The sequence below is a fragment of the Hypanus sabinus genome, chromosome 3 (genome assembly GCF_030144855.1).
Source record: "Hypanus sabinus isolate sHypSab1 chromosome 3, sHypSab1.hap1, whole genome shotgun sequence".
NCBI lineage: Eukaryota > Metazoa > Chordata > Chondrichthyes > Myliobatiformes > Dasyatidae > Hypanus > Hypanus sabinus.
The window spans coordinates 70141618-70155528 of NC_082708.1; the positions used below are offsets into that span (position 1 = coordinate 70141618).

Consider the following 13911-nt stretch of genomic DNA (forward strand, 5'->3'; position numbering starts at 1 on the left):
TCCACTGCTCATTTACTTTATCCTCTGGTTGTAACAGGGATGCTTCCCAGGCTGGTTTTGAACCAGGATTGTTATGGTGAAGTTCCATATCTTTAACCAGTGGACTACCATGAGAGACGTAGACCAGGCGGACCCAATTGCAGGGGAGGCCAGAGATGTGAATGGAGTTGAACAAAGAATCTTTACTTGAGGATTGGTTTGTAAAGACACTGGCTAGGACTCAACAATCACAACTCACTGGGCAGGTAAACTCAACACTGAGCAAAGATAAACAAAAGAGAGGGAGCTCACATGGAGAAACAAGACAAGGCCTAGGTGCACTGATAACTAAAAAGAGATGCAGCTGAAAATATTGAACTAAGAATCGGGGGAAAAAGAGCATCAGAGCCTGGAGGACCCTGGTGCCTTTTGGTAATCAGACCAAAACACAAGAAAAAATATTCAACTCTGTCTGTGCTTGGTTCAGGCAAATCTAAGCCTTGTAGGTCTTGAGGTTGTTTCCAGAACACGCACTTCTCATTTGCTGCATTAAAATATTTTGTACCAGATACAAATGAAATTACCTTGTGCAACATTCCACCTGATCTCCAGAATCTTGTAACAAATATAGCCTCTGTCCTGAAATCCTGGGAAACTGTCTCTCCTACACTGCCCAGAGTGATTATGACTGTTTCTCTAAACAATTTGACATCCAGATTTGCAAATATTCCAACTGCTCCCAAAATGCTGAATCACTGTCCAAATAACACTGTACACTTGGACTTCTTACAATAAACCATTCTTCACTCTGGAATAATACACTCTTGTCCAATGAGCTTGATTGTTTTTCAGACTGATGGTGGCTTTCTAATACTGTCAAGAGTAGCCTTTCCCCAATTTGGAAACTCAACCCATGGACCAGACCTATCATTTTCCATATTTACTTTGAAACTAATGCCATTATGATCACTAGATGTAAAGTGTTCCCCTACACAAGCTTCTGTTATCTGCCCTGCTCATTCCCTAATAACAGACCAAGTATTGCACACTCTGTTATTGGGACTTCTATATACTGATTAAGAAAACTTTCCTGAAAGCCTTTGATAAATTCTATCCCCTCTTGTCTTTTTACAGTGAATCTCCGGTTTCCATTGGCTGTGTATATCTAGGGCGGGGGTCGGCAACCTGCGGCTCCCGAGCCATTTGTGGCTCTTTCACCTCTGTGCTGCGGCTCCCTGTGGCTTTGGGAAATAATTGGTCAGTATTTAATTAAAATGTATTTTATGTTAGTTTGTTAGCTTTTGAAATGTAATTATGGTGATCTTGTACAACCTAAGTGTAGCGACACATTTCCTGCCACATCCGAAACGGCTCACAATTAGCCAGCATTCCGGCTAAGGGAGATAGCCTACGGGGGTTTGTGAGTACGCGTCTTTTGCAGCATCTGCGTCCATGGGGGCTGGGTTGAGGGAGGCTTAAAAGCAAGGCTGTTTAGTTCGAATAAAGCTATCTTTGACTGCAGTTTACTGACACCGCTACAACGTGTTTTTATCGCTGGCTGTCCAGACGGAAGGTGCTGAAACGCTTTGTCGCGTGTCTGGAAGAAGTGAAAACTTTCCTGGGCAGCAAAGGGCTCACCTTTCCTGAGCTGGAACAGCCAGAGTGGCTGGAAAAGCTACACTTCATGGTAGACATGACAGCGCACCTGAACACGCTGAACACAGCTCTTCAGGGGAAAGGACGTACAGCCCTGCACATGTTGGAGGATGTTTTGGCATTCGAGCGCAAGTTGACAGTGCTTGCCAGAGATTTACAGAAAGACACTTTGTCTCACTTCCCCAATTTGAGAGAGTTCAAACAAGGTCACGACATGATAATTTCGGAGTATTTACATTCTGCAATCATCGCAATGCAAACATCGTTTGGGAAACGCTTCTGTGAGTTCAGAGAGGAAAAAAACACATTATCCTTCCCGGTCACTCCCTTAAGCATCGATCCTTCCCTACTGAATACGACTGCATTGGCAGGTGTGAGTCAACCTGATCTTGAGATGGAACTGGCCGACATAGCCGACAAAGACATATGGGTGTCCAAGTTTAGACGCTTGACAACAGACCTTGAAGATGTTGCCCGTCAGAAGGCCGTTCTTGCTCAGAAACACAAATGGAGTGATATTGAAAACCTCACAGATGACAGCTTGCGATCCTGTGTAAAGATGAAGGTGACATCATACAGCCCTGATGTGCAGACGCTGTGCGCTGAGGTCCAGGAGCAGAAATCCCATTAACCAAGTATGATAAATATTTTAATTGCCTATTATTTTACTTATATTCATATTTTTTCATAGTTCAGTGAAATAGTCCTTTCATTTTTCAGGATGACAGCTGGCTGACGTTATTTTTGGTTTGCTGCTGGCGGAAAATTTAAGTTCGGCGTTTTTCATAAATACAAGAAGGACTCAAATAGACATTGAATATTTTACTTAAAAGTAACTTTCAACCCAACGTCTTTTTTTCGGAGTTCAAAATGTTTTTGTTGCATGCAGAAATGTAATTTCGTTTTCTCTGCAGGAGTTCATCAATTTCATAAATGCAACACATTATAGTTTGTTTATACATAGCATAAAGGCAAAAAAAAACGTTGTATGCAGTGTTATTTCATTTTAAATGTCAAACGGGTTTTGCGGCTCCCAGTGTTTTCTTTTCTGTGGGAAACGGGTCCAAGTGGCTCTTTCAGTGGTAAAGGTTGCTGACCCCTGATCTAGGGAATCCACACTCAGTCCTGCCAAATTTGGAAGATCTGGATGACTCTCCCATCCCAAACCCCATTTTGTGTGGATGCCGTGTAATTTGCCACCCTGTTACAACTCAGTGCCAAGAAATAACAGGCAGCATGCTGCATACGATTAAAGGCATTATATTTATGAATCTTAACTAAAGGGTTAGTAAAGAATAGAAAGAAAAAGCAAACAGAGCCCATTATAATTAAACAGTCAAATGTGCACAAGTTGGAGCTCAACTCTTCCAGTCATTTTCACTGATTCTCATTCGACCTCCACTTGCTCCATTGAATCATGGTCCCCCACCGGATCGAATCCTACAACCAGTTTACTCCAGTGTATCTCTTCATCTCCCACCGAACAAAAACCTCAGCTCACACTGGCTTCAGACACACAAAAAGAAACACTCCCCTGATTGGATGGCTCACATTCCAAAGCACTCATTAACTTAAACCATAACCCATATACTGCTTATACAGAAAGACCATTACATTAGCAGTGAAACCTTTACCAGGGCAATACAACTGTATAGCAGTATCAGTCAATATAATAAATAAATAGGCATCTGCTAGTCTCAAGAGACCATGGACTTGTGCCTTGGAAAGTTTCCTGGGCAGGGTTGTATGGGAGACCAGCAGTTGCCCATGCTGCAAGTCTCCCCTCTCCACTCCACTGATGTTGTCCAAGGGAAGAGCAAGGACCGATACAGCTTGGCACCGGTGCTGTTGCAGAGCAATGTGTAGTTAAGTGCCTTGCTCAAGGACACAAACATGCTGCCTTAGCTAAGGTTTGAACTAGCGACCTACAGATCACCAGACCAATGCTTTAACCACTTAGCCACACACCAACGCATCAATATGTGGAAAGTTAATATCACCTACTGTAACAACCTTATGGTACTTGCAACAGTCTATAGTCTCTCTATGGATTTGTTCCTCTAAATCCCTAGGACTGTCAGGTGATCTATAATATAGCCTCACCTATAAAGCTTCACTAGTTGAGTTCTCCAGTTGTCCTGACTGAGCACAGCCATGAAATTTTCCCTGACTAGTAACATCACTCCTCCTCCTTTAATCCTTCCCACTCTGTTGCATCAAAAAGAACAGCACCCCAGAATATTGAGCTGCCAGTCCTGCCCCCCCCCCACAAACAAGTGTCACTAATGGCTGCAGTATCCTAATTCCATGCCCTGAGCTCACCTGCCTTTCCTACAATACTTCTTGCATTGAATACATATTGCTCAGAATATTCTTCGCACCATGCTTTGAGTCTTGACCTGACTCTTTCCAATATCTGTCTCCATGACCTCTTCACTATCTGTTCTGGCACTCTGGTTCCCATACCCCTGCAACTCTTGTTTAAACTCCCACCCCCACACCCATACAGCATTAGCAAACCTTCCTACTTGGATATTAGTTCCCCTTCAGTTCTTAAACGGGCTCCATGGTGTTGCTTTGTTTTGTGAAATTGGTTAACATAGCAGCAGCAGTTCAATGCAGTACATAATATAGAAGAAAAAAAATAAATAAGTACATCAATTACAGTATATGTTTATTGTGTTACGTATTCAGGCAACAATAAATATATGAGTTCGGCAAGGGTTTCTTATAACAAACAACACGTTTATTAAACTCTGAAAACAAACCCCCCCAAAAGTAAACAAACACTACCGTAACCGGAAACAGCTGCTGAGCGGCTGTTCAAACAGTTCGTAAAGTGATATTCCAAAACAGTTCTGTAAAGTGGTATTGCCAAAACAGTTCTTAAAGTGATATTGCCAAAAGTTCGATATGCTCACAGTCCATTTAAAAGGAGAGACTTTACAGGACGATTTAAATTCTCTTTCACGTCGCTTGCTTCGATCCCCGACGTCGAACTTCCCCCGAAGAATTTACGAAACAGAACGGCTTAAAGGCACTGACCTTTCCTTCTCCACTACCTTCAATCCTTTCTAGGTAAACCTAGGGATTAACACGAAGATAGTCAACGAAATCCTTCCAAATAAGGATCAAACAAAGGTCGCCCCCGTTTCACCGTAGAAAGCGATTCTCCTCGATCTTTAACTTCCAACCTTGAATCTTCACTCTCCTTTAATTCTCAAACTAACAGAATCATAAAGAACCTGTTGGCATTAACCTTTTAAACTTTAGGCATTAAATAAAAACTTCATCCTTCAGCTAAACTGCGTCATCACTTCAAACACGCAGTGGCATGAAGTCAACTTGGCAAATCCAGCCACGAACTGCCCCTCCTCACAGGGTGGGGTCTACCTTTTATAACCTGTAAAAAAAACCAGTCACATGATCTCTACTGGCGGGAAAATGACATCATTCCACCATCACAAGACCATCACCTCAAGTCCAGTACAGCTTCAACCCCAGTCACATGACAAGGGCACCACTGTCATGTGTCACGAGTACGTAACAATTGAATAGATTAAAAATCATGCAAACACAAATAATAGATATTAAAAATGTGAGGTAGTGTTCATGGGTTCAATCTCCATTTAGGAATTGTATGGCAGAGGGGAAGAAGCTGTTCCTGAATCGTTAAGTGTGTGCCTTCAGCCTTCTGAATCTCCTACCCAATTGTAAGAGTGAGACAAGGGCTTGCCCTGGGTGCTGGAGGTACTGAATAATGTGCAACACACACACAAAATGCTGGTGGAACGTAGCAGGCCAGGCAGCATCTATAGGGAGAAGCACTGTCGACGTTTCGGGCCGAGACCCTTTGTCAGGACACTGCTGATGAAGGGTCTCGGCCTGAAATGTCGACAGTGCTTCTCCCTATCGATGCTGCCTGGCCTGCTGCGTTCCACCAGCATTTTGTGTGTGTTGCTTGAATTTCCAGCATCTGCAGATTTCCTCGTGTTTACTTAATAATGGTCACTGCCTTTCTGAGACACCACTCTTTAAAGATGTCCTAGGTACTCTGCAGGCTAGTACCCAAGATGGAGCTGACTAAATTTACAACCCTCTGCAGCTTCTTTCTGTTCTGTCAGCCTGTGCAGAAGTAGCTCCCCCACCCCCGCCCCATACCAGACAGTGAAGCAGTCTGTCAGAATGTTCTCCATGGTACATCTATAGATGCTTTTAGGTGTATTTGTTGACATACCAAATCTCTTCAAACTCCTAATGAAGTATAGTCCCTGTCTTGTCTTCTTTAGAACTGCATTGATATGTTGGGGCCAGGTTAGATCCTCAGAGATCTTGACATCCAGGAACTTGAAACAGCTCACTCTTTCGTCTGTGAGGATTGGTATGTGTTCTTTCATCTTACCCTTCCTAAAGTCCACAATCAGCTCTTTTGTCTTACTGGCAGAGTGCCAGGTTGTTGCTGCAACACCACTCCAATGTTGGCATATGTCGCTTCTGTACATACTCTCGTCTCCATCTGAGACTCTACCAACAATGGCTGTATCAACAGCAGATGGTATTTGAGCTATGCCTAGTCACACAGTCATGGGTATAGACAGAGTAGAGCAGTGGGCTAAGCACACACTCCTGAAGTGCACTAGAGTTGATCGTAAGCAAGGAGGAGAGATTATCACCAATCTGCACAGATAGTGGTCTTCTGGTTAGGAAGTCAAGGATCCAATTGCAGAGGAAGGTACAGAGGCCCAGGTTCTGCAACTTCTTAATCACGATTGTGGGAATGATGGTATTAAATGCTGAGCTATAGTTGATGAAAAGCATCCTGACATAGGTGTTTGTATTGTCCAGGTGGTCTAAAACCATGTGAAGAGCCATTGAGATTGCATCTGCCATTGACCTATTGTGGCGATAGACAAATTGCAATGGGTCCAGGTCCTTGCTGAGGCAAGAGTTCAGTCTAGTCACGACCAACCTCTCAAAGCATTTCATCATTGTCGATGTGAGTGCTACAGGGCAGTAGTCATTAAGGGAGCTCACATTATTCTTTTTAAACACTTGTATAATTGTTGCCTTTTTGAAGCATGCGGGAACTTCTGCCCATAGCAGTGAGAGTTTGAAAATATCCTTGAATACTCCTGCCAGTTGGTTGGCACAGGTTTTCAGAGCCGTACCAGGTACTCCATCAGGATCTTCTGCCTTACGAAGGTTCACTCTCTTTAAAGACAGCCTAACATCAGCCCCTGAGACAGAGATCACAGGGTCATCAGGTGCAGCAGGGATCTTCACAGCTGTAGTTGTGTTCTCCCTTTCAAAGTGGGCATAGAAGGCATTGAGTTCATCTGGTAGTGAAGCATCGCTGCCACTCATGCTATTGGGTTTTGCTTTGTAGGAAGTAATGTCATGCAAACCCTGCCACAGTCGTCGTACATCTGATTTCTCCTCCAACCTCATTTAAAATCGTCTCTGCACCCTTGAAATAGTCCTCCACAAGTCCTAACTGTTTTTTTGGGACAGACCTGGTCGCAAACGTTGAATGCCACAGATCTAGCCTTCAGCAGACAATGTACCTCCTGGTTTATCCATGGCTTTTCATTTGGGAATGTACAGCAAGTCTTTGTAGGCACACACTCATCCATACAGGTTTTAATTAAGATGGCAACAGCTGCAGCACTCTCATCCAGATTTGAAGATGAATCCCTGAATACAGTTCAGTCCACTGATTCAAAGCAGTCCTGTAGGCGCTCCTGTGCTTCCCTTGTTCATACCTTCTTGGTCTTAACTACTGGTGCTGCAGTCTTCAGTTTCTCTCTGTACTCAGGGAGCAGAAGTACAGCCAAGTGATCAGACTTCCCAAACTGAGGGTGTGGAACAGCACAGTAGGCATTCTTGATGGTGGTGTAACAGTGGTCCATGACCTATTGTAATAAAAACAGAGAATGCCAGAACCACTCAGCTGATGAGGCAGCATCTGTGGAAGGAAAAGCAGCATCACTATGGAGAAGGGGTGCATAGGAATTTTTCTGGTACGGGGAGGTTAGGATTCTCTGAAACATCTTTGACTGGTATTTTACAGCCGTTACAGGCTCATTTGTTTGTTTCATTCAAGGGATGAAGGCTTCATAGCATGAGCCAGCATTTATTTGCCCTTTAGAAGGTGGTGGTGAACCAATGCAATCTTTGAGGTATGGGTAAACCTACCATGCTGTTAGCAAGAGATCCAGCGAAGGAACTATTTCCAAGTCAGGAAGGTATGTGGCATGGAGGGCAACTTCCAGCAGCAGGTGCTTTTGATGCCTTGTCCTGGTTTTGGTATGTGCTGGTTGAAGAGCCTTGGTGAGTTGCTGCCATGCAACCTGTGGGTGGTACAAACAGCAGCTACTGGGAATGGTGGTGCTTACCAAATGGGTTGCAATGGAAGCATTTTGGCAAATTTCCTGACTGTTTCCTCATCCAGGAAAGTAACTTCTGACTTGAGCCTTGAAGATGGGGGTTGGACTTTGGGGGGCAAGGAGATGAGTTATTCACTCCAGAGCCCCTGCTTTTTTTGCAGCTATGGTAATTCTAGTTCTATTTCTGGTCAATGGTAAACCTCAGGTTACTGAGAGGAGGGGATTCAATGATGGTAATCCCATTGAATGTCATGGGGTGAAAGCTGGACTTACTTTCTCCAACTGCTGTCAATAATCCATCGACTAGAGAGACAGACCTCCACAGAGTTTGTAGCATTTTCAGATTCCCAGCATCAGTTTCTTTTTAACTTCAAGGGCTCCTGTAAGCCATGACTGCCTTTCAGCAAAATATTAACACTACATGGGGATTAAATATTTTAGTATTCAAACTTGAAATAAAAGAAGGATTCCTGCCAAATAATGTTTTTACTGAAAACCTAAATCCATTTCTTCTTTTCCACAAATGAGTTGGAGCATTCAGGGTTCAAAGGTCAAAGTACATTTATTATCAAAGTAGTCATACATCATACAACCTTGAGATTTCTCTCCCTACAGGCGGCTACAAAAACAAAGAAACCCAAAAGGACCCATTAAAAGGAAGACCATCAAGCATGCAGAGAGAGAAAAAAAACAAATCATGCAAACAATAAAAGTAAGCAAGTAATGTTCAGAACTGAAGTCCATAAAAGAGTGTCTGGCTACAGACCATCAGTATTGCACAAAGCTGAGTTGCGAGCTAAACCGGCCGCTCCCTCGCCTCAGGCCCTGACACCCTGACCTTTCCAATCAGGCCTGGCACTTAAATAGTCATCCAAACATCAATCATTTTCCCATTGAACATAAAATTTGTATTTTCTCTTTAGCATTGCTTTGGAGGTCAACATCAAAATAGCTGCTTCAGTGCCCATCTGACAGATCTAAGTGGAGGAAGATCAGAAGTGTCTAGACTGAAGCCAACAAGTCATTCCTGGAACAGAACTTTAATGTGGCCTCATTTCAAAAGCCTTCAGTCTCATGCATGAATAAAGAACAATTCAAAATTGTTAAAGGTTTTGATTGAATAATTAAAAAAAGAAACTACTTTCAGTGACAGAAGGATAGATATTCATAGGCGTGAGATTGAGTTAATTGGCAGAAGAACCGAAGGCAATGTATTAATATTTTCACAGCATGTTACAATTTGCAATGCATTGCTTGAAAGATGGTGAAAGCAGATTCATTAATAATTTTCAAAAGAAATGTTGAAAAGACATTGGAGGGAAAATCTGTATGCGTGCACAGGGAAAAGAAATGAGACTAATGAAAACACCTTCAGGTTCCAGGGGCCAAATGATCTCCTTCCATGAAATGTCATTCTATATCATTCTGTGCTTCTTGAAGCTCAAAGTCAGAGCGAATGTGAAGAACTTACATTTATATCTGCAAATAGAACTTCAAGCAATGTCTGTAGTTGTTCACACTCACTGCTGTTGGAAGGACACTGTCTGGTGAATGTTTGCACTTGGCATTATAACCTAATGTCATGTGATACCTGCTAGCTTTCAATTGCTGTTGAGAAATCCAAGTAAGAAATGCTTTTGTGAAATCGAAGGCTTTCCTTTTATTTAATAAAGTACCATTCCTGTTCAAATTATCAAGTACAGTTTAGGGAGAGAAACTGAGATAGGGTATGAGAGGTACTTCCAATTTTAGATATTGTTCCCAAAGTGCTAAATGTTGAGAATACTGATCACTCCTAATTAGCAAAACACATCAAATTAACCCAAGAGAGTACAAGCTGTACAATTCAATTGAGATACTACAAAAGAGAATAATAAAGCTGTCCAAGACATTGGATTTCAGGGGAAATAATGTATTTGACCTGGAAGGAAGAGCTGACAATGGCAGATAAACCACAGCAGAAAATAATTAAGTATATTATTACAGCTCTTTGGTCACGGAAATTGTAGCATAACTTAACAATCATTGCAATCCTCCAAGAAAATACCCACTTGCATATTATTGCTCTTTAACATTACCAGATGTAATAAATATCCTTTGGTACTTCTTTAAACTGCTAAAGTTGTTATTAGATAATTGCAGTTCCACAAATTTGAAGAACTTGTTCATTATTCATGGAATCTGGGAATCTAGCCTGAGATAACTAGAACATAGATCTTAGTACTGAAGCAGAGTACAGATCCTTCAGCTTCCAATGTTGTGCCAACCTTTGAACCTACTTTAAGATCAATCTAACCCTTCCTTTGGAAATAGCCCTCCATTTTTCTACTACCACATTACATTAACTTGGAAAAGTACATACAAAACAGACGAAGTTCTGGAGCTAACACAAAACAAACTAGGAACGCTGGATGGCCTAAGTAGCTACGCTGTGGGGCGAAAGTCAAGACAAGCAGGAAAACAGGAAAAGTACATCCAAGCTGTCCTAAATGTTGCAAATATAGTGGACAAGCAGCACGAGAGATGAAAAAGAAAGGAATTTCATGGTTATGAGAAACTGCATGATGTGGTTTGGAAAATCATTTCCACAAATGAATAGGACATCACAAATCCATGGAATGGATGACACAAAGATTAGGTAGGTAGCAGAATGCTAGTTGAACGTAATGTACCAATGCCAAATGAGTGAAATCTCTGAAAGGCCCACCCACTCATCAATGACCATTCATAAGCTCTAAGACAGGTGCCCAAATACAATGTCCCTACGTGTTGATCCCTTATAGTGAGCAACATCTCCCAGTGGACAACTTTGGAAGGTTCACAAAGGACTGTGTGACATCACTTCATTTCCCAGAGAGTAATGAAAAGGCAGAAATCCATGTGAAGGTGGTTACAGACCTGATCATGGAGAATAAATCACAAACACACTTCATAGCATGCTTTATGCTTACCAACTGTTTCAGATAATCAATGAATAACTTCTGAAATATTTTTCTGTTCCAAAGAAGAGTGAACAAAACAGTCTCGAAAACAACAAAGAGTGCTAAAGCAGGCTATTGGATTTCTTTTCCTGGCATGCAAAGGAATTTTTTACTCATCTCCCTGGGCAGAAAAATAGGGTCTCAGATTATTTTAATTATAAGATGGTCCCTCCAGCTATGTAGCATTCCTGCAGTATTGAATTGTCAGTTGAGATCAGATGAGGTGAAACTCTTAGCCTATATTGAGTTAACAAAAAGGGAGGGGGAGTTTTTCTAGAGGACTGAAAAATTGCAAATGTTACACCACTCTTCAAGAAGGGAAGGAGGCAGAAGAAAGGAAATTATAGGCCACTTAGCCTGATCTCAGTGGTTGGGAAGATGTAGGAGCCAATTGTTAAGGATGTGGTTTTGGGGTATTTGGAGGCACATGATAAAGTAGGCTGTAGTCAGGGTGGTTTCCTCAAGGGAAAATCTTGCCTAACAAATCTGTTGGCATTTTTTGAGGAAATAACAAGCAGGATAGACAAAGGAGAATTGGTAGATTTTCAGAAGGCTTTTAACAATGTACCTCACATGAGGCTGCTTAACAAGAGCCCATGTTATTACAGGAAAGATTCTAGCATGGATAGACCATTGGCTGATTGGCAGGAGGCAAAGAATGGAAATAAAGTGAGCCTTTTTTGATTTGCTGCTGGTGACCGTAGAGGTTGGTGTTGGGACTGTCAGTGTATGTCAGTGACTTGGATGATGGAATTGATGGCTTTGTCGATGAAATGAAGATAGGTGAAGAGGCAGGTAATTGAGGAACCAGGGAGGCCTCAGAAGGACAGACAGTTTGGGAGAATGGGTAAAGAAGTGGCAAATGGAATACAGTGTCAGGAAGTGTATGGTTATGCACTTTGGTAGAAGGAATAAAAGCATAGACTATTTTCTAAATGGAGAGAAAAATCCAAGGAGCAAACAGATTTGGGAGTCCTTGTGCAGGATTCCCTACAGGTTAATTTACAAGTTGAGTCTGTGGTGAGGAAGGCAAATGTGATGTTAGCACTCATTTCAAGAGGACTAGAATATAAAAGCAAGGATGTAATGCTGAGGCTTTATAAAGCACTGGTGGTGTCTCACTTGGAACATTATGCAGTTTTGGGCCTTTTATTTAAGAAAGGATGCTGACATTGGAGAGGGTACAGAGACGGCTCCAGAGCATGACTCCAGAAATGAAAGGCTTATCATTTGAGGAGCAATTGATGGCTATGGGTCTTTAATCACTGGAATTTAGAAGAATATTGGGTGGGGGGTATCTCATTAAAACCTATCAAATGTTGAAAGGCCTAGACAGAGTGGATGTGGAGGATGTTTCCTATACTGGGGGAGGGGGGGGGATCTAGGACCAGAGGACACAGCTTCAGAATAGAGGAACACCCATTTAGAATAGAGAAGAGAAGGAATTTCATTAGCCAGAGGGTGGCAAATCTGTGGAACATTACCACAGGCAGCTGTGGAGGCCAAGTCATTGGGTGTATTCTGCTAGAACAGTTGATAGGTAGGAACTGTCACTTGATTCTAACAGCTTCTAGAATTAACTTTTATGAAGCAACTAGGAGATTCCTATGAGATTAACATGGATTTAACAGGAGTTCCAGGATTTATCCCAGGGTATAGAGGTTGCCTGTGCTCTCTGAAGTTCACTGGAGAAACCTTGGTGAATGTCAAGCACCATTTGTTAGTCTTGCACTGTAATCCACTGTAGTATTCTCAGAGTCTATGGCCCCGTTATGGCTTTTCTCAAGATTTTCTTCACAGAAATATACATTAATTATTTCTTTCTCATACCTAGATGACATTTGAGATGATTGGTACCAACCTTTGCTGTGGTTGCTGGTCATTCAGAACCATGGGAACTGGGAGTTTCACAGCCACAGGATCAGACTTACCTGTGTCACAGCCGTAGAAAAGCTCAGAGCAAAATAATTATCCAGTACATAGACATTACACTGAGATTCATTTTCTTGTGGGCATTCACAGTAAGTACAAAAACAATAGAGTCAATGAAAAACTACACACAAAGACGGACGAACAACCAACATGCAACTACAAAAAGAAAAACAAAATAATAACAACAGATAAACAAGTAGTTCATAATATTGACAGCATGAGTGTCAAGCCTTAGGAAGTGGGTCCATAGGTTGTGGAATTCAGATCAGCGTTGGGGTGAGTGAGTTACCCCTCTGGTTTAGAAGCCTGGTGGTTGAGGAGTAATAATTGTTCATGAAGCCGGTGCTGTGGGACCTAAGGCTCCTGTACCTCCTTCCTGATGGCAGCAGTGAGAAGAGAGCATGTTAAGACTGCTCACAGATACTGTAGCATAATGCTGGAATGAAGTCTCTCAGGAAGAGTACGCTATTTTCCTGGGTAATAACAGGTCTAGTTAGCCTTCTTGAACAGAGTCTACTGTCCAATGAAACTGGTGCACAAGATTTTCCTAGAGGTAAAGCTGCCAGAGCCCACTTGCAACACCTCTGCTATGAAATTATTCTCAGGTTCCACCAAGATTTCTTGGCCGATCCAACACACAGGTGCCAGATACTGTATATAAGGACCATTTTGTACAACAGCTTCACTAAGGATAAGGGCGGCTGGAAAGAGAGGATAGATGGACTTAGTATTGGGGCTGAGTCTTTGCAGGTACAACAGATGAGTCTTTACCATTATTATCTGAATGGTGGTCGATTAGGAAAAGGGGAGGTGCGACGAGACCTGGGTGTCATTGTACACCAGTCTTTGAAGGTGGGCATGCAGGTACAGCAGGCGGTGAAAAAGACAAATGGTATGTTGGCATTCATAGCAAAAGGATTTGAGTACAGGAGCAGGGAGGTTCTACTGCAGTTGTACAAGGCCTTGGTGAGACCGCA

The 13911-nt window shown here is 42.3% G+C and overlaps 1 protein-coding gene across 1 annotated transcript; it reads left to right on the forward strand.

The window, feature by feature from the left end:
- Positions 1–1158: 1158 nt before the first annotated feature.
- LOC132390774 (general transcription factor II-I repeat domain-containing protein 2-like) lies at positions 1159–2658 on the forward strand. Its single transcript, XM_059963323.1, has 2 exons — positions 1159–2270; positions 2356–2658. The coding sequence occupies exon 1, from the start codon at positions 1664–1666 to the stop codon at positions 2264–2266; it is 603 nt and encodes a 200-aa protein (XP_059819306.1). The 5' UTR covers positions 1159–1663; the 3' UTR covers positions 2267–2270; positions 2356–2658.
- Positions 2659–13911: the final 11253 nt, after the last annotated feature.